This window comes from Leiobunum rupestre, chromosome 11 (assembly GCF_980474605.1).
Source record: "Leiobunum rupestre chromosome 11, qqLeiRupe1.1.hap1, whole genome shotgun sequence".
Taxonomy (NCBI): domain Eukaryota; kingdom Metazoa; phylum Arthropoda; class Arachnida; order Opiliones; family Sclerosomatidae; genus Leiobunum; species Leiobunum rupestre.
Window position 1 is genome coordinate 19948698 of NC_143394.1, and position 23543 is coordinate 19972240.

At 37.0% G+C, this 23543-nt stretch overlaps 1 protein-coding gene across 1 annotated transcript in view; it reads left to right on the forward strand.

Moving 5' to 3' along the window:
- Positions 1–23543, forward strand: part of LOC149921956 (unconventional myosin-Ie-like) — a 189144-nt gene that overhangs the window by 163209 nt on the left and 2392 nt on the right. The window contains exons 10-22 of the mRNA XM_090162099.1: positions 6091–6223; positions 8925–9121; positions 10925–11092; positions 11836–12006; positions 12482–12648; positions 12713–12794; positions 15236–15342; positions 15405–15503; positions 15582–15726; positions 16296–16640; positions 17496–17581; positions 20460–20609; positions 20673–21007. Coding sequence (XP_090018225.1) covers positions 6091–6223; positions 8925–9121; positions 10925–11092; positions 11836–12006; positions 12482–12648; positions 12713–12794; positions 15236–15342; positions 15405–15503; positions 15582–15726; positions 16296–16640; positions 17496–17581; positions 20460–20609; positions 20673–21007 — 2185 coding nt within the window. The remainder of the gene's footprint in view (positions 1–6090; positions 6224–8924; positions 9122–10924; positions 11093–11835; positions 12007–12481; positions 12649–12712; positions 12795–15235; positions 15343–15404; positions 15504–15581; positions 15727–16295; positions 16641–17495; positions 17582–20459; positions 20610–20672; positions 21008–23543) is intronic.

The window sequence follows — 23543 nt, forward strand, 5'->3', positions numbered from 1 at the left end:
TACTAAGTTACGTTTAAAAGAACCTTTTGTAACAATTCCAATATGTAAATATAGGTATAAGGATTGAAAAAATACTTAAAGTGGTTTTACTGATAAACTCTAAAGGAATTTAACTTTAAAGGGTATCTTAGATTATTGTTTTTAATTTTATTCAAGTTGAAAACGTATTAAGAGTCCTTCAAAGTACTATAAAAGGATTTTATTTACGAACTTAATTCATATTTTCTTCAAACTTTCAATTCACTTTTATTACTATTTAAATAAGGTAAAATATAATTCTTATACACAAATATAGTCAGAAAGATACTATAAATCACTAAAATTAAAATTAAATTAAATTTGTGTGGATAAGATTTGTAAATATCATTTTGAAACTAATAACTTTCACGCTTTATTTAAGTCAAGCCAATAAAAACAATTACCTATATTTTAAATACGGTAAAATATAAATACATTTCCGATATGTAAATAGGTAGAATAACACTATGAAAAGTTCCTTTTTCTTCTTTTAATACGACAACACACAACTCTGATACGCGAATATATAAAGAAAATATTAAAAAAAAAATTTACTCTACGTTCGATACGTTAAAATACATTTCCGATACACAAATATAGATAAAGAAATACTATAAAATGTAAAAAGGTAGAAAAATACTACACATTAACCATTATGAATTTAAGCTTACAACATCCTTCACGTATAGAGCATAACATATATGTTCAGAGTTAACTTGTTTCCTCGTTATCTTTATCGCATGTGTTTTAAATAGCGTATGAAACAAGTTAAGAATGTACTGAAATGGTGTATGTTTAAACCACGTAGAATAAAGAGTAAAACATATGTTCAGAGTCGGCTTGATTACTAAAGCGAATAACACAGAGACGTTTCCGGTAGGAAGAAAAATACTACAACACTCTCTATACTCTACATTCAACACGTTAAAATATACTTCCGAAATGCCAATATAGGTAGTAAAATACTACAAAATCTCTATACTTTACCTTCAATACGTTAAATTACATTCCAATATGTAAATATAGGAGGAAAAATACTACAAAAGCCTCTTTTCTTGGCGTTCAATATGTTAAAATAGATTTCTGAAATGCAAATGTAGGTAGTAAATATTACAAAATCTCTATACTCTACCTTCAATACGTTAAATTACATTCCAATATGTAAATATAGGTAGTAAATACTACAAAAGCCTCTTTTCTTGGCGTTCAATATGTTAAAATAGATTTCTGAAATGCAAATATAGGTAGTAAATACTACAAAAGCCTCTTTTCTTGGCGTTCAATATGTTAAAATAGATTTCTGAAATGCAAATATAGGTAGTAATTACTACAAAAGCCTCTTACTCTACGTTCAATACGTTCATTTTTTCCTATTTAAATATACGCATTTAAATTAGAATTACTTATTTCAACCTTTCTCCCAGTTATTAGTTTCGTTTTAAACTTGGTTTACGTTTTAGTTTTACTTTGCTATTCTAGAAAATTCCAAAATTCCTTTAGAGTTTATCAGTAAAACCACTTACTTTAAGTATTTTTTTTAATTAGTTCGGTCTAATAGTAGATTACGCACCTATAATCCATGATGTTTTCATTTAAATTCAAATTATAACGAATTAAAAGTTTGAAGAAAATATTAATTTAGTTTGTAAATGAAATCCTTTTATAGTACTCTGAAGGGCTCTTAATACGTTTTGAACTTCCAAAATAAATTAATGTACTAAGTTACGTTTAAAAGAACCTTTTGTAACAATTCCAATATATATATATATATAAAAAACCGTGATAAATAGTAAAACCCACTTATTTTTCAATTAATACATTTCAGATACACAAATTAATTAAATAAAAGTATTTAAATAAGAATTGCTTCACGAAATTATGCATTTGTACTTTAAATAATACCTGATTTTGAAATTATATTAGAATAATTATATTGTTAAACTTCTTTCATTTTTAAAAATGTAGTAGAAAATGAAAGATATTTTAATTAAAACATTTCTTAATTTCTTTATTACCTAAAAATATTTACAATATTTACAAATTTTTATATTGTTTAACTTCTTTCATTTTTAAAAATGTAATTGCTTGACTTAAATAAAGCGTGAAAATTATTAGTTTCAAATGATATTTACAAATCTTATCAACTCTAAAGTCCATTTTTCAGGTATTAGTAAGTATTTCATACAAACTAACTTCTAAAATATGGATTTAGTTCGTAAATAAAATTCTTTTAAATTACTTTGAAGGACTCTTAATACGTTTTGAACTTGAATAATATTAAAAACAATAATCTAAGATACCCTTTAAAGTTAAATTCCTTTAGTTTATCAGTAAAACCACTTACTTTAAGTATTTTTTTAATCCGTTCGGTCAAATAGTAGATTACGCACCTATAATCCATGATGTTTTCATTTAAATTCAAATTATAACGAATTGAAAGTTTGAAGAAAATATTAATTTAGTTTGTAAATGAAATCCTTTTATAGTACTCTGAAGGGCTCTTAATACGTTTTGAACTTCCAAAATAAATTAATGTACTAAGTTACGTTTAAAAGAACCTTTTGTAACAATTCCAATATATATATATATATATATTTTAATTAATTAAAACATTTCTTAATTTCTTTATTACCTAAAAATATTTACAATATTTACAAATTTTTATATTGTTTAACTTCTTTCATTTTTAAAAATGTAATTGCTTGACTTAAATAAAGCGTGAAAATTATTAGTTACAAATGATATTTACAAATCTTATCAACTCTAAAGTCTGTTTGTTTTATTTAAAAAATAGGCTTGTTCACTTTCGATTATTTAAACATTTAACAATTTTTATTTAACTATTGGTTATTTAAATAAATACCACTTTTATTCAAATAAATGCTTGGTTGGGTAAAAAACACAATTAAATAAGTTAAAATGATATTCTTTTTACCAACGTTTTTTAAATAAATCGGAAAATTTTTGGATAAAAATTAATCGACTGCCGAACACTAGAAGCAATTCTAATTTAAATGCGTATATTTAAATAGGAAAAAATGAACGATTCGATCGGAGGCATATCATTAATTTAACGTATTGAACGTAGAGTAAGAGGCTTTTGTAGTAATTACTACCTATATTTGCATTTCAGAAATCTATTTTAACATATTGAACGCCAAGAAAAGAGGCTTTTGTAGTATTTACTACCTATATTTACATATTGGAATGTAATTTAACGTATTGAAGGTAGAGTATAGAGATTTTGTAGTATTTACTACCTACATTTGCATTTCAGAAATCTATTTTAACATATTGAACGCCAAGAAAAGAGGCTTTTGTAGTATTTTTCCTCCTATATTTACATATTGGAATGTAATTTAACGTATTGAAGGTAAAGTATAGAAATTTTGTAGTATTTTACTACCTATATTGGCATTTCGGAAGTATATTTTAACGTGTTGAATGTAGAGTATAGAGAGTGTTGTAGTATTTTTCTTCCTACCGGAAACGTCTCTGTGTTATTCGCTTTAGTAATCAAGCCGACTCTGAACATATGTTTTACTCTTTATTCTACGAGGTTTAAACATACACCATTTCAGTACATTCTTAACTTGTTCCATACGCTATTTAAAACACATGCGATAAAGATAACGAGGAAACAAGTTAACTCTGAACATATATGTTATGCTCTATACGTGAAGGATGTTGTAAGCTTAAATTCATAATGGTTAATGTGTAGTATTTTTCTACCTTTTTACATTTTATAGTATTTCTTTATCTATATTTGTGTATCGGAAATGTATTTTAACGTATCGAACGTAGAGTAAATTTTTTTTATATTTTCTTTATATATTCGCGTATCAGAGTTGTGTGTTGTCGTATTAAAAGAAGAAAAAGGAACTTTTCATAGTGTTATCCTACCTATTTACATATCGGAAATGTATTTATATTTTACCGTATTTAAAATATAGGTAATTGTTTTTATTGGCTTGACTTAAATAAAGCGTGAAAGTTATTAGTTTCAAAATGATATTTACAAATCTTATCCACACAAATTTAATTTAATTTTAATTTTAGTGATTTATAGTATCTTTCTGACTATATTTGTGTATAAGAATTATATTTTACCTTATTTAAATAGTAATAAAAGTGAATTGAAAGTTTGAAGAAAATATGAATTAAGTTCGTAAATAAAATCCTTTTATAGTACTTTGAAGGACTCTTAATACGTTTTCAACTTGAATAAAATTAAAAACAATAATCTAAGATACCCTTTAAAGTTAAATTCCTTTAGAGTTTATCAGTAAAACCACTTTAAGTATTTTTTCAATCCTTATACCTATATTTACATATTGGAATTGTTACAAAAGGTTCTTTTAAACGTAACTTAGTACACTAATTAAGTATTTTTAATTTACCGTAATTAAAATATAGGTAAGTGGTTTTTATCTTATTTTATACCTACGGAAGGGATAAATAAATTATAGCAATAAATTTTTGGAGTTTGGAGATGGGTGGAAAAAAATAAGGCTCTTCGTTTTTCCAACTGCTTTTCTGATGTACCCAAAAATGGACCAAAATAGACCAAAAGTACCCTTAAAACGACCAAAGTCACCATTTTCGGCCCTATGTACCCCATTTCGGACCAAAAGTACCCCAAACTGGACCTATTAGCTTTATTGTAATGTTAAACTCCCATAGAGATTCCCCTAAAAGAAAAAAACTTGCGGTCCAATTTTGGGTACATAAATTATTTCGGAGAGGGAATCCATGTTTTAAATTCAAATTAACCGCGCGCCCGGGCAATCCGCGCCTCCCAGGTAATCCGCGCACGCGCGCGGTTTAAAATTAATTCCATTCTACGTATACGCATTTCGAAGTGTATCGCGTTACGTATATAGGAATTTACCCGATCCTCAATTACAATACTTGAGAACGATACGTTTCTCATACTTAAAATATTCGTTTAAAGAAATACTCGTGAGATAGGTTCAAGTGTCAAGCATTCTACAATGATATTAAAATGAAGTTTAAAAATATTTCCATTCTACTTTAACAACGAATATTCCATGACGTCAAAACACTCAAATCCATGTTTTAAATTCAAATTAACCGCGCCCCAATCCGCGCACGTTAACCGCGTCCCATATTCCATAACGTCAAAACACTCTTAAATTCAAATTAACCGCGCCTCCCGGGTAATCCGCGCCCCAGGAAATCCGCGCACGCGCGCTATCTCCCACTCAGGTTATCACTTTTTACATCATTTCAACTTATTCCGTACGATAAAACGCGATAAGATATACGTTCAAGTATCTTTCGAGATAAGCGGAGATATATGAACAAGTTGGCCTGGACATAATATGTTGATATATGAGAAAACAAATCGTCGCGAGAAATACCCTAAATACATTGACTTTTCGATGATTTTACCCCCATTTCACCCCTTAAATCCCGGACCCCGATCCCGAACCTGACCCCGACCCCGGGATCGATGTCTCGCCCTTACTTTCCTTCTACTCATTGGAAGCACTAACTAAGCCTATTGCTTACTAAACCATTATTTGGGTCCCAATCAGTGGCGTAGGCAGGGGGTACAAGGGGCACGGCCCCCTCGAAATGTATGATTATATGAACAATCTTTTTATTTTTAATTTAATTTATTCAATTGTGTGTGCCCTCCGAACCCGAATTCTGGTTACGCCACTGGTCCCGATAAGTTTTGGCGGGAAATTGAGTGATTTCGGCAAACTTTTGGAACAATAGCGTCATATCCGTCAACACTGACTCAATTATTAGCAATAAACACAAGGAGAACGCAGCTAGCCTTTAAACACGCTAACGCAGTGTTGTGTACAAATTTCATTGGGCAAGCCTTTAAGCTGCTCGTTTTACGGAAAGGGGGAAGACAATTTCCGAATTTTCTCCTTCCGACGGCAGCAAACTCTAAAGCGTCTAACCAATGAAAACTACGCAAGAAAATGCACGACTTTCGACGGGTGGCGTTCTCCTTGTGTGGGGTGTTGTGTTTGTTGCTCCTAGGTCCCAGTCACTCCCGCTAACTGATTCCTCTTTATTTTCCGATTACAGAAAGCAATGTCTGTGATGGGCATGACCGAGAAAGACCAACAAAACGTCCTTGAAATCGTGGCGGGAGTTCTCCACCTGGGAAATGTTCTCTTCGACGAAAACGGAAACTACGCTGCTGTTTCAGACCCAGGCTGTAAGTTACCAATAAATATTCCATTCCCCCGCCCCGACTCCCACCAGCAAGATCCAATATTTACCTCGATATTCGATAACAACAGACGTAAATAAGATATCTCCTTCCGGAAGAAGTATCTGTTTCCCAACTACCCCCGAGCAAAGACAATATCGTGCCATTTATCGGTTTTAATGGCGTTTGTTTAGAGAGGATGATCCAAAATATACCCCGACGCTTCGAACTTTTGACCAGCGGCGGCGATCCGGTGATTTTCCATTGGCGGTGGCGGCACGATCGGCGTTGCGCCGACTTTTTTTTGTCGGAGGCGGCGTTGAACCAAAATGTAACGGCGGCGGCGGCGGCGTTTATATTAAAATTCGGTAGAAAATAAACTCTTTTATTTGCACTATCAAAGTAATAATTGAAATGTGATAAAGAAAGAACTACATTTTTGTTAAAGCTGCTGTAGCCCTGTTAAAAAATATTATACACCGTCGGCGGCGCGCCGAGAAAACATCGGCAGCGTCGTTGGCGGCGTAAAAAACGATCGGCGTCGGCGTCTAATCCAAAATAGGTTTTCAAAGTCTGAGTAGCTCTGAGTGGATCTAGAGCCGAGCCTAATAGGTGGGTTAAGGGAGGTCCAGGCTTAAGTGTCCCTTTCACTTTTACTGGGGCTGGCTTAACCTCTCTAAGGTTTTGAGAAGCGGGAAGGTATGCCTGAGTCACGTGACGAAAGGGGAGGTGCTACCGAAAATTGGTCCGGAATTATCCCAACGATGCTGTGGACCTTTAAATTTAAAAGATGAATTTCCGACCGAGCTGATCCAAATTATTACCTCTCACTGCGTCACTGGAATAGTAGCTCTCTAAAAGCAATACGGAAGAGTATCAGTGTGGTCAACAGGATTACTTTAATTTGTATCGCACCGGTATGTGACCACAACGCGGTACCGGATTTACTGAAGGTGGGGCCCTATGCACTAACAATTGTAAGTTGATGGGGGCATATGTAAGGAAAGCCTAAAAACGCGAAACTCGAAGCTGAGCTTATGTCACGAGAATAATGATTTTTCAAATAATAAAGCAACAAGCCTGATATGTTTTTCTCTTAATCCGAATTAGTGAGAAATCCATTGTTTTCATCAGTGGTGGGGGCCCATAGGTCTGGGCCTAGTAGGCTTAGTCCTTAATCCGGCACTGCCACAACGTCAACTACGGACGCGGTCTTAGAACGTCCCATCGTCTGCTATACAGTCTGTAGTATTTCCTTCAATAACTATACTTACCGGGCATGCGCAAACGGTAGCAGTGCCTTCATTAATCGACGCACTTTATTTAGATGCACCTCCGCCAGCACACACTCGTCGAAACAATTTTTCCAGTACACACGTAAAATAGTTGCCTTCGAAGAGGTTTACTATGAACTTCTGATGGTACAACCTTTCCGTTTTGGGAGAAACATCGCTATCTCATTTCCATTTATAGTAATTTGGTCCACCTGTCTAGTCGGATACCATGGTTTGGTTGGATTAAAGTTAGAATTTCAAATAGGTTACTTCTCAACCAGATTATTAGATTGTATCGGAAAGGGGTTAAAAACCAACCCATTCAATCAATTCATAGTTTAAAAGAAGCTAGCCCAAAAGATGTGGACTTTATCTGAAAAGTCTAAAATACCAGTATATATTTCTTTACCCCAAATACGGTCCCAGCTATCCTGAGAGTTTTACATGTGGTCTTAGAATTATCAAGTATCTTTTAATAATTAAAAGATTTCATCATTAAAAGTATCTTAAAATGTATGAAATGAAATGACTAGATCCCTTGGAACGATCTTGGGTAAAATGTTGTCTCGTGTACTGTTCTTAGCAGAGCTGTCTCAGTCTGCGAGTTCGAACACTGCGAACAACGCGATCACATACCCGGGCGGACTATATTGATTCCGTGGTGGTATTTCGACAATGTCCACCTTCCGGTGACAATCTGTTATGATATTAAGAATTTATTTGTACAATCTCCCTTACGCTCAAAAAGTAAACTCCTTCCCCCTAAACCAAAGTGAAATCAGCCCTCAAACGGACATCCTATGACGCGATTGAAGAGCTGGAGTAAATTTTGACCTCATTGTTTCCCTGACGTATTTGGAAGCGATTTAAGCTCCTCCCTTTTCGCACACCAGGGGATCGTCTCAAAATAGTCATTCTTTCTAAGTATATTTTCGTGATATAAAGTGAAATATTTATTAAAAATAAACTGGAATTAAATTAATAGTTAAAAAGGTTTTATTCGATAGTTTTGTTACTAATCAGTGTTGCCACACGTCAGGGAAATCAAGAAATTTAAAAATGGGCCTAAAAAGTTAGGGAAAGGTCAGGGAATTTTAAGAATTTTAAAAGGTCAGAGAACTCGATTTTCTTTTCACACTTTTTGAAGATAAGTTTACTCTAGATCTATCATAATTTCTATGATTATCATTTATTTCCTTTAAAATTTGTCAAAAACTTTCAACATTTACTGAAATTTAAGTCCATTTGAATTTATTAACTTCTGATAAAAGTAAAATATAAAATAAAGATTTTGGCCTTAAAAGTCAGGGAAAATCTTTTAAAATGGTCAGGGAAAACCGGGAATAGTCAGAGAATTTGAAACTAAAAATTTTGTGGCAATCGTGCTTATGTTTCATAGTCATGGTTGAAAAGCACTTTATTTGATTTCATAGTTTTGGATTTCCCGGCTTATTTGCTCGGAGTCGATGGCGGCTTATTGAACGAGAAGTTAATATCACGAGTGATGGATAGTAAATGGGGAAACCAGAAGGAAGTCATCAACGTCAATCTGAACGTGGAACAAGCGTCCCACACGAGAGACGCGCTGGCCAAAGCCCTCTACGCCCGCCTCTTCGACTATTTGGTCAAGGTAATTCAACTCCCATTCGAATTCACAAAAACTATCAGGTAACAGGGTCCGTACACTACCTGTAAAACCTGGAAAAGTCAGGGAATTTTAAAATGTTTCCAAAAGGTCAAGGAAAGTCAGGGAATTTTAAAATGTTTCCAAAAAGTCAAGGAAAGTCAGGGAATTTTAAAATGTTTCCAAAAAGTCAAGGAAAGTCAGGGAATTTTAAAATGTTTCCTAAAGGTCAAGGAAAGTCAGGGAATTTTAAAATGTTTTCAAAAGGTCAAGGAAAGTCAGGGAATTTTAAAATGTTTCCAAAAAGTCAAGGAAAGTCAGGGAATTTTAAAATGTTTCCAAAAAGTCAAGGAAAGTCAGGGAATTTTAAAATGTTTCCAAAAGATCAAGGAAAGTCGGGGAATTTTAAAATGTTTCCAAAAGGTCAAGGAAAGTCAGGGAATTTTAAAATGTTTCCAAAAGGTCCAGGAAAGTCAGGGAATTTTAAAATGTTTCCAAAAGGTCAAGGAAAGTCAGGGAATTTTAAAATGTTTTCAAAAGGTCAAGGAAAGTCAGGGAATTTTAAAATGTTTTCAAAAGGTCAAGGAAAGTCAGGGAATTTTAAAATGTTTCCAAAAGGTCAAGGAAAATCAGGGAATTTTAAAATGTTTCGAACAGGTCAGGGAAAAGTCAGGGAATTTTAAAATGTTTCGAACGGGTCAGGGAAAAGTCAGGGAATTTTAAAATGTTTCGAACAGGTCAGGGAAAAGTCAGGGAATTTTAAAATGTTTCGAACAGGTCAGGGAAAAGTCAGGGAATTTGGTCAAGGAAAAGTCAGGGAATTTTAAAATGTTTCCAAAAGGTTAAGGAAAATCAGGGAATTTTAAAATGTTTCGAACAGGTCAGGGAAAATTCAGGGAATTTTAAAATGTTTCGAACAGGTCAGGGAAAATCAGGGAATTTAAAATGTTTCCAAAAGGTCAGGGAAAAGTCATCGAATTTTAAAATGTTTCGAACAGGCCAGGGAAAAGTCAGGAAATTTGGTCAAGGAAAAGTCAGGGAATTTGGTCAAGGAAAAGTCAGGGAATTTTAAAATGTTTCGAACAGGCCAGGGAAAAGTCAGGGAATTTGGTCAAGGAAAAGTGAAGGAATTTTAAAATGTTTCGAACAGGTCAAGGAAAAGTCGCGAGAGAGCTTCAAAGTGTGGCTTACTAACCCGTGGAAGTAGGCTGCAAAAAGCGGGAAACCGAGAGAGTACAAATTTCACATTTCTAGAAAGTATAGTTTTTGAGAAAAATGCCTGGGCCGATCAATTGGAGATACCCTGTATAGGTATACACTTGAAATGTTTAAGGAAGATTTTTACGGCCGTGATGAAGCTCGTAGAAATGGGCGTGTCTTAAAGCGGGAAAACTCACGACAAAAACTCTCGCGCCTCGCTACCCTAATTCGACGAAAACTCGTCATTAAGCCATACAAATACCTGAAATTAGGTATCACTACACTTCTTTCGCGAAGAACATTATAAATACTGAAAAATATTAAGTACGATAAGATATTGAGGTTTTTAAATCCATTGTTTTATAAGCCTTTTTTTGCGCGGGAATACCGCCTATTTGTTACCATGACGACGCTTTCTTTTCGCGTCAAACCTCGAACCAATGAATTCGAAATGTCGTGTTACGTCTTACACTTTACGTAGTTAAGCCCCGCCTTTTTCTCGACGCGCTTTCGTATAACCGTCCCAATAGAACCTTAGACATTCCAAGTGTATACCTCTATAGTTTCCTGGTTAAAGTGAACCTAACATGTAAATAATTGGTTCGGTAGGTTGTAAACGACGCCATGCAAACGGACGAGAAAGAACTGTCTCTGGGGATATTGGATATTTACGGCTTCGAAATATTTATCAAAAACGGCTTCGAGCAGTTTTGCATCAACTACGTCAACGAGAAACTGCAGCAAATCTTCATCGAGCTCACCCTTAAAGCCGAACAGGTTGGTAATGCTCTTTCACTTCGACAAATAAACAGGATGTTCCTATTTAACACCACCTTAAGCCTAAGTCATCAAGCGAATTTTTGCTATACTAAACCATTTGCCTACAAATCTGTGAAAGGTAGAATCAAATTAAAGTTCGTGAGAAAATTGTAGACCAATTTCGTGACGCTCCTCTGAATACATATGTCGGTGTATTTCAATAGACCCAATACTAAACTCGTACAGAGAAACCTAGGAGAACGCAGCTAGCCTTTAAGCACGCAGTGTTGTGTACAAATTTCATTGGACGAACCTTTACGCTGCACGATTTACGGGCGGGGGGGAGAGACAGTTTCCGAATTCCCCCCTTCCGACGACAACAGGCGCTAAAGCGTCTAACCAATGAAAACTGTACGCGAGAAAATACACGACTTTTGACGGGTGCTGTGTTTGTTGCTCCTAGAGCGAAACTAACAGAGGGGATAAATATCCGCGGGCCTGCCAGAAACGAGCCCACAAGCACGTTCTTTAGGGGCCCGGTACGATAGGGGGCCCATCGTCTCGCCCTTCTCCATGAAATTTCAGTTAGAAGGGCCCACGATGACATAATATGAAATGGGGCCCGAAATGTCCAAGCACGGCGCTGATTCCATCTCTGACAGGGGAAATATATTTAATACTGATCTCATATTCAGAAAGAATTAATATTTCACAATTTAACTAAATCCAAGAAAATAATTAACACTTTTATATTCTTACAGGAAGAATACAATCAAGAGGGCATTAAATGGACGCCGATTAACTATTTTAATAATAAAATAGTCTGCGATCTAATTGAGAGCAAAGCTCCTCCCGGAATTATGAGTGTGCTCGACGATGTGTGCGCCACTATGCACGCTGTTAGTGAAGGCGCCGATGGTCAACTTCAACAGGTGAGATTCCTCATTTCATATACTTACACCAATTGACAAGATCTGTTTATGGAGAGGTCAGAGCACCCCCTTATCTCTGACATATAACGAAACGCAAACCGTTCCTTACAAACGTACCCGCTTCTGGTGGGGGAAAAGCGAGTACGTAGAGAGGGAAATATAACTTCGTAAATTCGTTCCATCTAGCGAAAATTATGCTAGACTGAATACATATTGTACACTACGATGCGCCATCTATAGAATCTTATCATTTTATTGTATTTCTACTGTTTAATTACTAAGATACTACTACAAATTATAAAGAAGACAAAATTAGTACCATAAAACAATTTGTTCCTATAATTTCTTATAAGTAGTTTGGGGTTTCCAGTATAGATGGCGCAAAACAGAGCAGTGAGATTTCACCCGGCCTAAAACTGACGAACGTGTTGCGCAATAAAGAGATCTTGCTAATAATAATCTTTCCATACTGTAGAAATTAAACGCGGCTGTGAGCAGTCATGAACACTTCCAAAGATGCGGAGGCGGTTTCACCATCCACCATTACGCCGGGAAAGTGTCCTATGACGTTGATGGCTTTTGCGAAAAGAACCGTGACGTATTATTCAATGATATCATACAACTCATGCAAACTAGTACTAAGTAATAACAAAAATTGCAGAAATGGCACGTTTGTTCGTAGGTTAATGAAATATTTTCTTTATAGACCATTTGTCAAAGGTTTGTTTATGGAGAACTTAAAAGGAACTGTTAAAGGCCGTCCAACGACTGCTGGAAGTAAAATTAAGGTAAGCTCTCCTTATTCTCGTCCATAGACAAACGGATATTCCAAAATATTGCTCCCATAATCCCATTAGACCGTTTTATCTCGTATGACCCTCATTGGGTCTGTACTTGCAACAGAATTTGACCATGAGACATCACTCTAATTGCGACGTTGATAACCAACCATATATGAGCATAATTATGGCACGCCAAACCGGACAAAATTCTCAATTGGTTGTTACTAGACTCAGTCTAGCGCCAACATAGTCAAGACGGTCGCGTCGATATACTCGAACCTCTCGCGTCGACATACTCAAGCCTCTCGCGTCGATATACTCGAGCCTCTTACGTCAACATAGTCAATTCACTCTAGCGTCGACATAGTCAATTCACTCTCGCGTCGACATAGTCAATTCACTCTCGCGTCGACATAGTCAAAACACTCTCGTGTCGACACTCGTGCCTCTCGCGTCGACATAGTCAATTCCGGGTGTTACTAAAAGGTACAATAGGAGAATTGGCATACTTAGCCTAGATAAATGTGAACTTCACCAAGTTCAAGAAAATAGTTTTCGGTTGATTTTCGAATGATTTTGAACGTTTAAGTTTTAAGGCGTTAATTAAATTTATTTATATTGTTAGATCTAATAGTTAGCGAACAATTTTTTTCAATAACAGTCATTCTGGGGCTTTCAGATTTAATTTGTGTACTCCCATTATTTGTAATCAGTGCGTATTGTAAGATGTTTCAATATTTAACGTGATTTTATTCATATTTAAAGCCGGTTTCGGGAAATTTTATGGAATAACATGTTGTTTATTAAATTTAATTTCGTTAACGCGAGAGTGTTTTGACTATGTCGACGCTAGAGTGAATTGACTATGTTGACGTAAGAGGCTCGAGTATATCGACGCGAGAGGCTTGAGTATGTCGACGCGAGAGGTTCGAGTATATCGACTCGACCGTCTTGACTATGTTGGCGCTAGATTGAGTCTAGTAACAACCAATTGAGAATTTTGTCCGGTTTGGCGTGCCATACATAATCCCCCGAGACTCAGTGATGTGACCACCACCTTGTACCCCAAACACAATCCACTCTTAGAAATCCAACGTGTGAATCACTAATGTGAGCCTTTGTCTCAAATACATTCTGCCCCTAAAGCCCAGTGACACTATTCTTCTCCAGACAGAACCAGTGACAGTGTGTCAGAATTTATAGCCCGGTGTACCTAGTAACAGAGACCATACCACCGGAGGTCTATCATCATAGTGCCCTACGCCAGCGTCCACCTAGCCCGGACAGGTGACAAATCCAGCATGGGTAGTAGTACCCTACTACTGTGACGCAAGCCACTCAACCCAGCAGAAGGTGCAGCAATGGGTGGACCATTTCCCACGAACCAGTGACACGATCGACTCAGGAAAAGAGAACCTAAGTCGCAATCAAACCTGTGACGCAATTATCACTGCGACCCTGTATGGCAAACACATTCCCCCATTCAAAAACCTCTGACGGCATCAATTATGTGAACCTGTATCCCAACCACTGCCATGGGGTGCAGTAATTGGTGGCTTTACCAGGGTGTCGGTATCTGGTACTTTTAACGCACAAAGGTGGTCGGTCATTTAGAGACTTAACCATTGACCATTTCGTCCTACCCCCATCCGACTTCCTACTCCAGCTGTTCGTAGGGCGCTGGGCTGTAGTATGTCCGACTTTTGGTACCTTCACTTCTGGACGTTGACTTCCGTCCTTTGTGGTCTGGGTGTCTCTCGGTGGTACTACATTAATCATTCTAATCCCCCCGGATGTGCGCGAAGTGGGGCTGGGTGGTTCGCGTCGACGGTACGACGGTTAGCAGTAGCGTTCTCTCTCTGCCTATGGCTGTTGATGATACTACTGTGGCTCTAGAGTGATACGATATCCCAGGTGCCCCAGAATATTAATTTCTGATTCAATGTCTCCCAACCACAATCCCCATGAAGTCCCTTGTGACGCGAGCACCCACGCTACCTTATGTTAGCACCAAATTAACCTTTCCCTACGGAGAGCTTGGGACCCGAGGAGCAAAGATAATATAGAACTCCGTACCCTAGATTCGAATTCTGAGAGCTTTCTGATGGACGGTTTTTTAACGAAGCGTTTACCCACTTCCGGCACGTATCCTCCGAGAACTCGGGCTCCGTCAGTAACTGTATTGTTATATCACGGCCAACTTTGATGATGCGCTGTTGCGCTAACAACGCGTCCTTAAAGTCTTATCTATAGTTGGTTACCATGGTCACTATGGAGCTATTTTTTCGGAGTTCCGGCAGTAAGTGGGTAAACGCTCTTGACTACGCGCGAAGCAGTCATTTCGACTCTAGGGTACGAGGTTTATATTATCATTTCCAAGATTTCCCGACCCACGAAATGTTCTTACACACTGTCTTAACCGTGAATTACAATGTCTTTTTTGACAGAATCAAGCAAACCAATTAGTGGAAGCTCTTATGCGTTGCACTCCGCATTATATTCGCTGCATCAAACCAAACGAAACCAAAAAAGCTCACGATTGGGAAGAAAGCAAGTACGTTACGACAATACGAATATTATAATCATCATTTAATAATACGAAATTATTTCGTATAGAGTGCGTCATCAAGTTGAGTATTTAGGGCTGATGGAAAATATCCGGGTACGAAGGGCAGGGTTTGCCTACCGACGGCCTTTCGATAAGTTCATGCAAAGGTATTTCAAGGTTTTTTTACAAATCTATCACTAATAAGTAGAAGTTCATGTTTTACAAATATCTCCAAAACATTTTAGATACGCAATTTTAACGGCAGAGACGTGGCCTGCTTGGGTCGGTGATGTCAAAAAAGGGTGTCTTCACATCATCCAAAGCGTCAATATGGACAGAGACCAGTTCCAGTTTGGTCGAACCAAACTTTTCATCAAAACCCCTGAATCGGTAAGCGTCGAATTCAGCTGTGATCCTCAGAGTCGTTTTGAAAATATCAGGTAGCTTCTCCTTTTTCGACACCAAGGTTACCACAGTGTCTGTAAAGATCAGGCAATTTTAAGAACGATTCGAAGTAATAAAGTCAGGGAAATTTAAGTAGTAAAAAAGGTCAGGGAAATTTAAGTAGTAAAAAAGGTCAGGGAAATTGAAGTAGTAAAAAAGGTCAGAGAAATTTAAGTAGTAAAAAAGGTCAGGGAAATTTAAGTAGTAAAAAATGTCAGGGATTTTAGGAACAACTATAAAAAGTAAAGGAATTTTAAGAACAAGTAATAATATCAGGGATATTTAAGAACAAGTAATAATATCAGGAATATTTAAGAACAAGTAATAATATCAGGGATATTTTAGAACAAATAATAATGTCAGTGATATTTAAGAACAAGTAAAAATGTCAGCGAGCCTTAAGAACAACCGAAAAGATCAGGGAATATTAAGAATAACCGAACAAAATCAGGCAATTTTAAGAACAACCAATAATTTCTTAAAATTGGTAAATTTTGCCGATCTTATCTTCGCAGATGTTTCTGCTGGAAGAAATGCGAGACAGGAAATACGACCATTACGCCCGCGTCATCCAAAAAGCCTTCATCAAATACTTCGCCCACAAGCAGCATTTGAGGATGAAAGAGCAGGCTTCGGACTTGTTCTTCAACAAGAAAGAAAGGCGACGTTACAGCTTAAACCGGAATTTCGTGGGCGATTACATCGGGCTGGAACAACAGCCCAGTATTCAGGCTCTGATTGGACGACGTGAGAAAGTCGAGTTTGCCGAAACGGTCAACAAATACGACCGCAGATTCAAAGCCGCTAAAAGAGACATGATTCTCACCAATAAATATCTGTACCTCATCGGACGTGAAAAGGTGACATTCGATCGGTACACTTTTGACAAATGGACACATGGTCAAAATCTTACTTCCTTATACATACAAAATTTAAAGATTTTTTCGGAGAACTAAAATTAATACTTTGGGATTTGAGTAGGCTGCAACAAGCGCAAAACCAAGCAGCAGGGAAACGCGAACATTAAGGTTTGGGTTCGTGTGATAGGTAAAAAAGGACTTAGTAAACAAATTGAGGTAACCAGCGTAAATAAAGTAAACTTAAACAGTATTTAAAGTCCCTGCTGCTTGGTTTTGCGGTTGTTGCAGCCTATTTCCCGGGGCTAGTAAGCTTTGACGCTCTCTGGCGCTCTTTACACTCATCGTAGGAAAATGGGGGAAAAACAGGCATACTTCTCAACTCACCCCCTACAACTCTTTCAAATTTTTGCATAACCTTTTGAAACACCCTGTATAAAACAATTACACGTCAAGGTCAAAGGTCAAATATTTGGGGTTGGATTTAGAGAGCCAATGGTGGAAGCGGGTGGAATTCATATATTTTCTACAATACGCGTTGCAAAGAGCATGAAAAATGCCAAAACTGTTCGCTCGCTTTGGGACGAAAAGAGTACACCTTTTACCCCAAACTACCAACTTCTTCCATACTATTACAGCCAAACTGTATTTTGAAGTTGCTCGCTATTTCCTAAAACTTACTAAAACTAGCGAATAGTTTTCGCCTTATATCTAAAATGGAGTGATTACATAAAAAAATGTCATTTTCCCTAGTTCAGGGGTCTTTAAATTGCAGTAAAATCTAAGGAAGTAGGGTTAATATGGTGTGCCCATATGTCACATCGGTGTTTTGTTTAACATTTTCCCGTCGTGTCCTAGATCAAGAAGGGTCCTCACAAAGGAAGAATGGAAGAAGTTATCAAACGTAAGATTGAATTGGAAAATCTACAGGCAATTACTTTAAGGTTGGTGTAGTTGATATTATTCTCGAAATGTTGCACCTTTTCGGGTGTTTACGTGTGCAAATTAAAAGGGTTTTCCCTCGATTTCTTTGGCTTCCTCCTTTCCATAAAAATTTGTTGGGGTTAACGGTAGTGTTTTGACTTTCCACCACCCTCCTGCGCCTTGTAACCCGGCCACCTGACATAAAACCATTAAACGTTGACCTTGGGTATTAGCCTAGCTGATTATTATTATTATTACCATAAGTAACATAATAACAATAAGCATGACAATTAACGAGATTTACAACCAAACTGATTTTCACAGTTATTGCGTAATCAAGATGTTTTCTCAGCACAGAGCCCTCTAGTGTCTAAAATATGCTAGACTTCCGCTAAGCCGAAATATCTGGTTTCCGATAAATAGGCTAAAATGATAAAAAATAAAGAATTTTTCTCGGTGCCACGAGCTCAGGTTTTTTAATCACGCGTGATTCGCACGCGGGCTTCAAAACAAATCCAAAGCCCCTCGCGACTCCAGAACGTGCTCTCCGATATTAATCTTAAATTTTTATCAAAAAGTAGTCATCCAAAACGGTAAGTCGCGAGTCCAAGTCACAACTTGAAGAGAGTATCAGTGCCAAAAAAAGGTTCGGCTAAAAATTAGCATTAAAGTGTTGGTTGCACGAAAAATCGATAGTAATAAAAACGAATGAATGCGGGCTTGTTTTGAAGCCCAGGACATTCTCTTTCCAAAAATGTCATTGTCGAAACAAATTTCCAAGCCTAAATGTATTAACTTTGAGTCCGAAACTGACCTTTTTCGCTCCCCAAAATCCTGAAATTTTCGGCGAATTTTCACCTCCGTAGCACGAGCAATTTGGGGCAAATCAAAGCTGTAGTTTTATTCCTAAAATAGAAGGAACTGAAGTGGAGAGATTCTGTTTACTTGTAGAAGTTTTCAAACCAGAGGTTTTTAATCATAATATTAGGCTTATTATCGAAATAAAAAATATTTTTTTTACGCGCGCGCTACGCGGCGCGCGCGAGCCGACGCTTTAAGAAGAATTTACAAGGAGCCTTCGGTTTCATATCGTTTTTCTACTACGTAGGCTTGTGTATGCCTATTTCAATTACTACCGCGTAGTACTTTTTCCTGGGTGTTAAATCAACCTGCTTTTAATCCCAGATGTAAAGAAATGTATTACAGACAATTAGCCAATGATACGCTTCGCATTTTCTGACGTCATGGGTGCCGGGAAGTCTGGAAATTCGCCGAAAAACTCGATTTCCACCATTTTGACTTCTTTTTATAATAATTCAAAGACCACTTAACCGATTTTGATGATATTTTCTGTACTTGCTATAAAATGTTTGCTCTTTCTAATGAACCATTAATTAGCCATAGCTAAAATTTCGTGCAACCAACACTTTAAAGCGATAGTAAGTGTCATACTTATTGTTATTATGTTTGTTATGTTATTACTAACCCAAGGCACCACCGTACGAAAACGTCAGATAGCTCGGTTTCATTGCGTAGAACGATATTTATTTATTTATGACAAAAATTATTCCTCAATAAGCCTCAGGTGGGCTTAGGGGAAACCGAAAAACTATTCCTGATAACACCTGACGATGTAAAACACACCATTGCTGTATATTTTTGCCCCGAGTTACAGCAAACACAACACCCACACAAGGAGAACGCAACCCGTCGAAAGTCGTGGATTTTCTTGTGTACATTTTTCATTGGCTAGACGCTTTAGCGCCTGCTGCCGTCGGAAGGGGAAAATTTGGAAATTTTCTCCCCCCCCCCCCCGCCCGTAAAACGTTCAGCGTAAAGGCTGGTGACGCTCGTCCAATGAAATTCGTACACAACCCTTCGTTAGCGTGTTAAAAGGCTAGCTGCGTTCTCCTTGTGTTTGTTGCTCCTAGATGCTATGGACTACTAATACTAAATACAAATTCAGTTATATTTAACTACATCTTTATGACCATGGCAAAAAAACAGTTATCCATCGATAGACAAGTTTAGACCGCGCTGGAAAACGCGTAGAAAAAGTTTAGGATAAACAGCAGCGTTGCCAGTTCCTTAAACTCAAATTACCGTACCAGATCCTAAAAATTATCGATTTCAAAAATACATTATCGTACGCCTGAAAACTGGCGGTAAATTTGAATTTTCTGTGAAATACTGACGTTAAACTTGTTAAATCAAATTATAGTACATTATCATACGCGCAAGCTGAATTATCGAAAAATGTGTACTATATAATACGCCATTGAAAATATAGGACGTGAAATTATCGACGTGTACGATAATTATCGTACGTCCCAAAAACGAGCTAGAAATTATCGACGTGTACGATTATTATCGTACGTCCCAAAAATGAGCTCGAAATTATCGACGTGTACGATAATTATCGTACGTCCCAAAAATGAGCTCGAAATCATCGACGTGTACGATAATTATCGTACGTCCCAAAAATGAGCTCGAAATTATCGAAGTGTACGATAATTATCGTACGTCCCAAAAATGAGCTCGAAATTATCGACGTGTACGATAATTATCGTACGTCCCTAAAATGAGCTCGAAATTATCGACGTGTACGATAATTATCGTACGTCCCTAAAATGAGCTCGAAATTATCGACGTGTACGATAATTAACGTACGTCCTTAAAATGAGCTCGAAATTATCGACGTGTACGATAATTATCGTACGTCCCTAAAATGAGCTCGAAATTATCGACGTGTACGATAATTATCGTACGTCTGGCAACGCTGAATTATTAAACAGTTTGTGCGAAATAAAGCAACGCATTCACTAAAACGGGTTTAACCTATACAATTATTTTTCCTACCATAAAATGGTTTTATTTTTTCTTTTAACTATCATGTAGTACGAAGCAAGATGACTTTTTCATAATTCACGTCAAAAATGACTACGACACTTTATTGGAAAGCGCATTTAAAACGGAATTTCTCAGCCAGTTAAATAAAAAACTACAGGAAAAGTGCAATCGCAAACTGGGTTTACTGTTCACTGACACGTATGTCTGCCAACTTTCCTGATAGACAGCCAGCTTATGATAAATACTTCTTTACCCTTTCAGCACTAAGTTTAATATTAAAAAAGAAGGATTTGGAGGTGGTGGAATCAGAGAAGTGAAATTCACGAGTGGAACGTCTGATTTGGCCTTTTTGAAAGCATCGGGGAAACTACTGACAATTTCCATCGGGCCTGGGTTGGCCAAAGATTCGCGTCCCAGCGCGATGCCCTTCAAAACGAGAAACAACAAGCCACCGAAGAATAACTATCAAGTACAAAACAAAAGCGCTTCCAAAAAGACGACTGCCACCAACAGGAACGCCCCGCCCCCTCCAAACTACCCACCCCCTCAATGTCCCATTACTACCAATCAAAAGAACCCTCCTTCTACGACCAACAGTAAGTACCCGCGTTTTTATCCCAAATCAGGGTTCGTACACGACCTGGAAAAGACAGGGAATTTGAAAATGTTTCCAAAAGGTCAGGGAAAGGTCGGGGAATTTCAAAATGTTTCCAAAAGGTCAGGGAAAAGTCGGGGAATTTCAAAACGTTTCCAAAAGGTCAGGGAAAAGTCGGGGAGTTTCAAAACGTTTCCAAAAGGTCAGGGAAAAGTCGGGGAATTTCAAAACGTTTCCAAAAGGTCCGGGAAAAGTCGGGGAATTTCAAAACGTTTCCAAAAGGTCAGGGAAAAGTCGGGGAATTTCAAAACGTTTCCAAAAGGTCAGGGAAAAGTCGGGGAATTTCAAAACGTTTCCAAAAGGTCAGGGAAAAGTAGGGGAATTTCAAAATGTTTCCAAAAGTCAGGGAATTTGAAAATGGTCCATAAAAGTAAGGGAATTTTAAATTGACCCCAAAAAAAATTGGACAAAATTGTTTTTTGTTATTCTTTTATTCTACAAAAAATGGTCAGGGAAAAGTTGGTAATTTGGTCAGAGAATTCAATTCTTGAATTTTCGTACGAACCCTGCAAATTAATTACAAGTGTATACACTCGGAATGTCTAATGCTACATTGCCACTTGAATAAACGGGCGGTGCTTGTTAAAAGTTAACATAATCGTCTGAAAAATTCGGGTAATATTTCCGCGAGAAGCAACAAACACAAGGAGAACACAGCTAGCCTTTAAACACGCTAACGCAGTGTTGTGTACAAATTTCATTGGACGAACCTTTACGCTGAACGTTTTACGTAAAGGGGGAAGACAATTTCCGTTTTTTCCCCTTCCGACTGCAGCAGGCGCTAAAGCGTCTTAACTAATGAAAAATTTACACAATAAAATGCACAACTTTTGACGGGTTGCGTTCTCCTTGTGTGGGGTGCCCAAGAATACGTTATTCTGTAGCCCTACCTTCAAAATTTGAAACGATTCGTTGGTCCTTTAAAGGGAACATAACCTGCAAAGCAATATTTATGGAACACCCCTTAAATTTTTCAAATATCCCTTTACAGTGGTGTCAAACATTTCTATAGCCAAAGGCAAGAGCGGCCATAGCTGCAAACGTTGCGTTGGTGTTCCACACCAAATACCTCAGGTTACATTCCCTTTAAACTACGTCAAATGAATCTAGCCACCAGAGGTAGTATAACAGAAAATAGGTCCTACTCACTTTGCTTATAAGGCTTAGGTTAGGTTAATTCGTGACCGAAACGAGTCTAGGTGACGTAACGGCGCTAGCTTCGTAAGAACCTTTTTTTCTTAAATAAACTAATCAAAATATAAGCAAAAAACATATTAAAATGGAAATTTTCCCATTGAAAATAACATGGGAATCTGACCAATTTTAAGGGCGCTTAGTTCTCACCATGGACCCTAAATGGTTTAGGGTCCATGCTCTCACACTTTTGGTATTTACAGCGAAAGCTAAAGATTTCTTCGATTCCCAATGATTTTATGATTTCAAAACTAATCTAGAATTTTTATGATTTCCATTAAAGATTTCGCTATATTTATGTGCCATGAATTTCTAGATTGTTTTACTGATTATAAAAGATTTCTTCTATTTCTACAGATTTCTTAATTTGAAGGTTATTTTCGATTCTTTTTTAATTTCACGGATTTCTAGAGATTTAAAAATATTGGAATTTTATTGATTTATTTTGATTTCAAGTAATCGAATAATCGATTTTTTCCTAAATATACCCCAAAATTCTAGAGTTGCTGGTCCCTCATTAAGTTTTAAGGACTACGCCCTCGTTATAAAAAATGTTTGCCCTAATTAAAATCCTAGCTACGCCACTGCTGATCATTTGGTCCGCCAAATATGTGTTATCATTCTGGAAATTAAAAATTGAACACGCGGAAAATATATAACTGGCAAACTTACGGGAAATATAATTATGAGCTTAGGCCATATGTAACATAATGTATGCGTCCTTATAACATTTACATATTAAAAAAATTCAATGAGACCTTGTTTCACACAGGACATAAAATAAACAAACTCAAAAATGCAAAATTTCTTATAATCCTTGGGCTATTGAGAAGGTTACCATGGAAACGAATTCACGTGATTGCGAGACACGAGTTAAACGATTGTTAAAGGCTGCGTTCAACAACTAGATCAACGGAGAAAAACCGCTGAGTTATCGTTGAGTTCTTTTAATCAACGCTACGTCACAAAAATCTAAAAGTTGTTGTACGATTTCATAGTTCGCTGACTTAACGAACAAAATATCGTCTGCTACCCCTCCTTTAACTTTGTCGAATGACGTCACGACACCGATGAGCAACGGAAAAACCTGCTCCTCCGACCGCTCGTTGAGCAACATGACGTAGAAACCGGAAGTTAAAAAAAGCGTACAGTAAGCTCAACGCTCAGCGCTGACCTCAGCGCTGAGTCCGCTGAGTCCCGCTGAACGTAGCCATTGTAAAGCTGATGACGCGTTTTTCGTCACGGAGCTGGAAATAACGTAATTTACGTCATATACCTTGAAC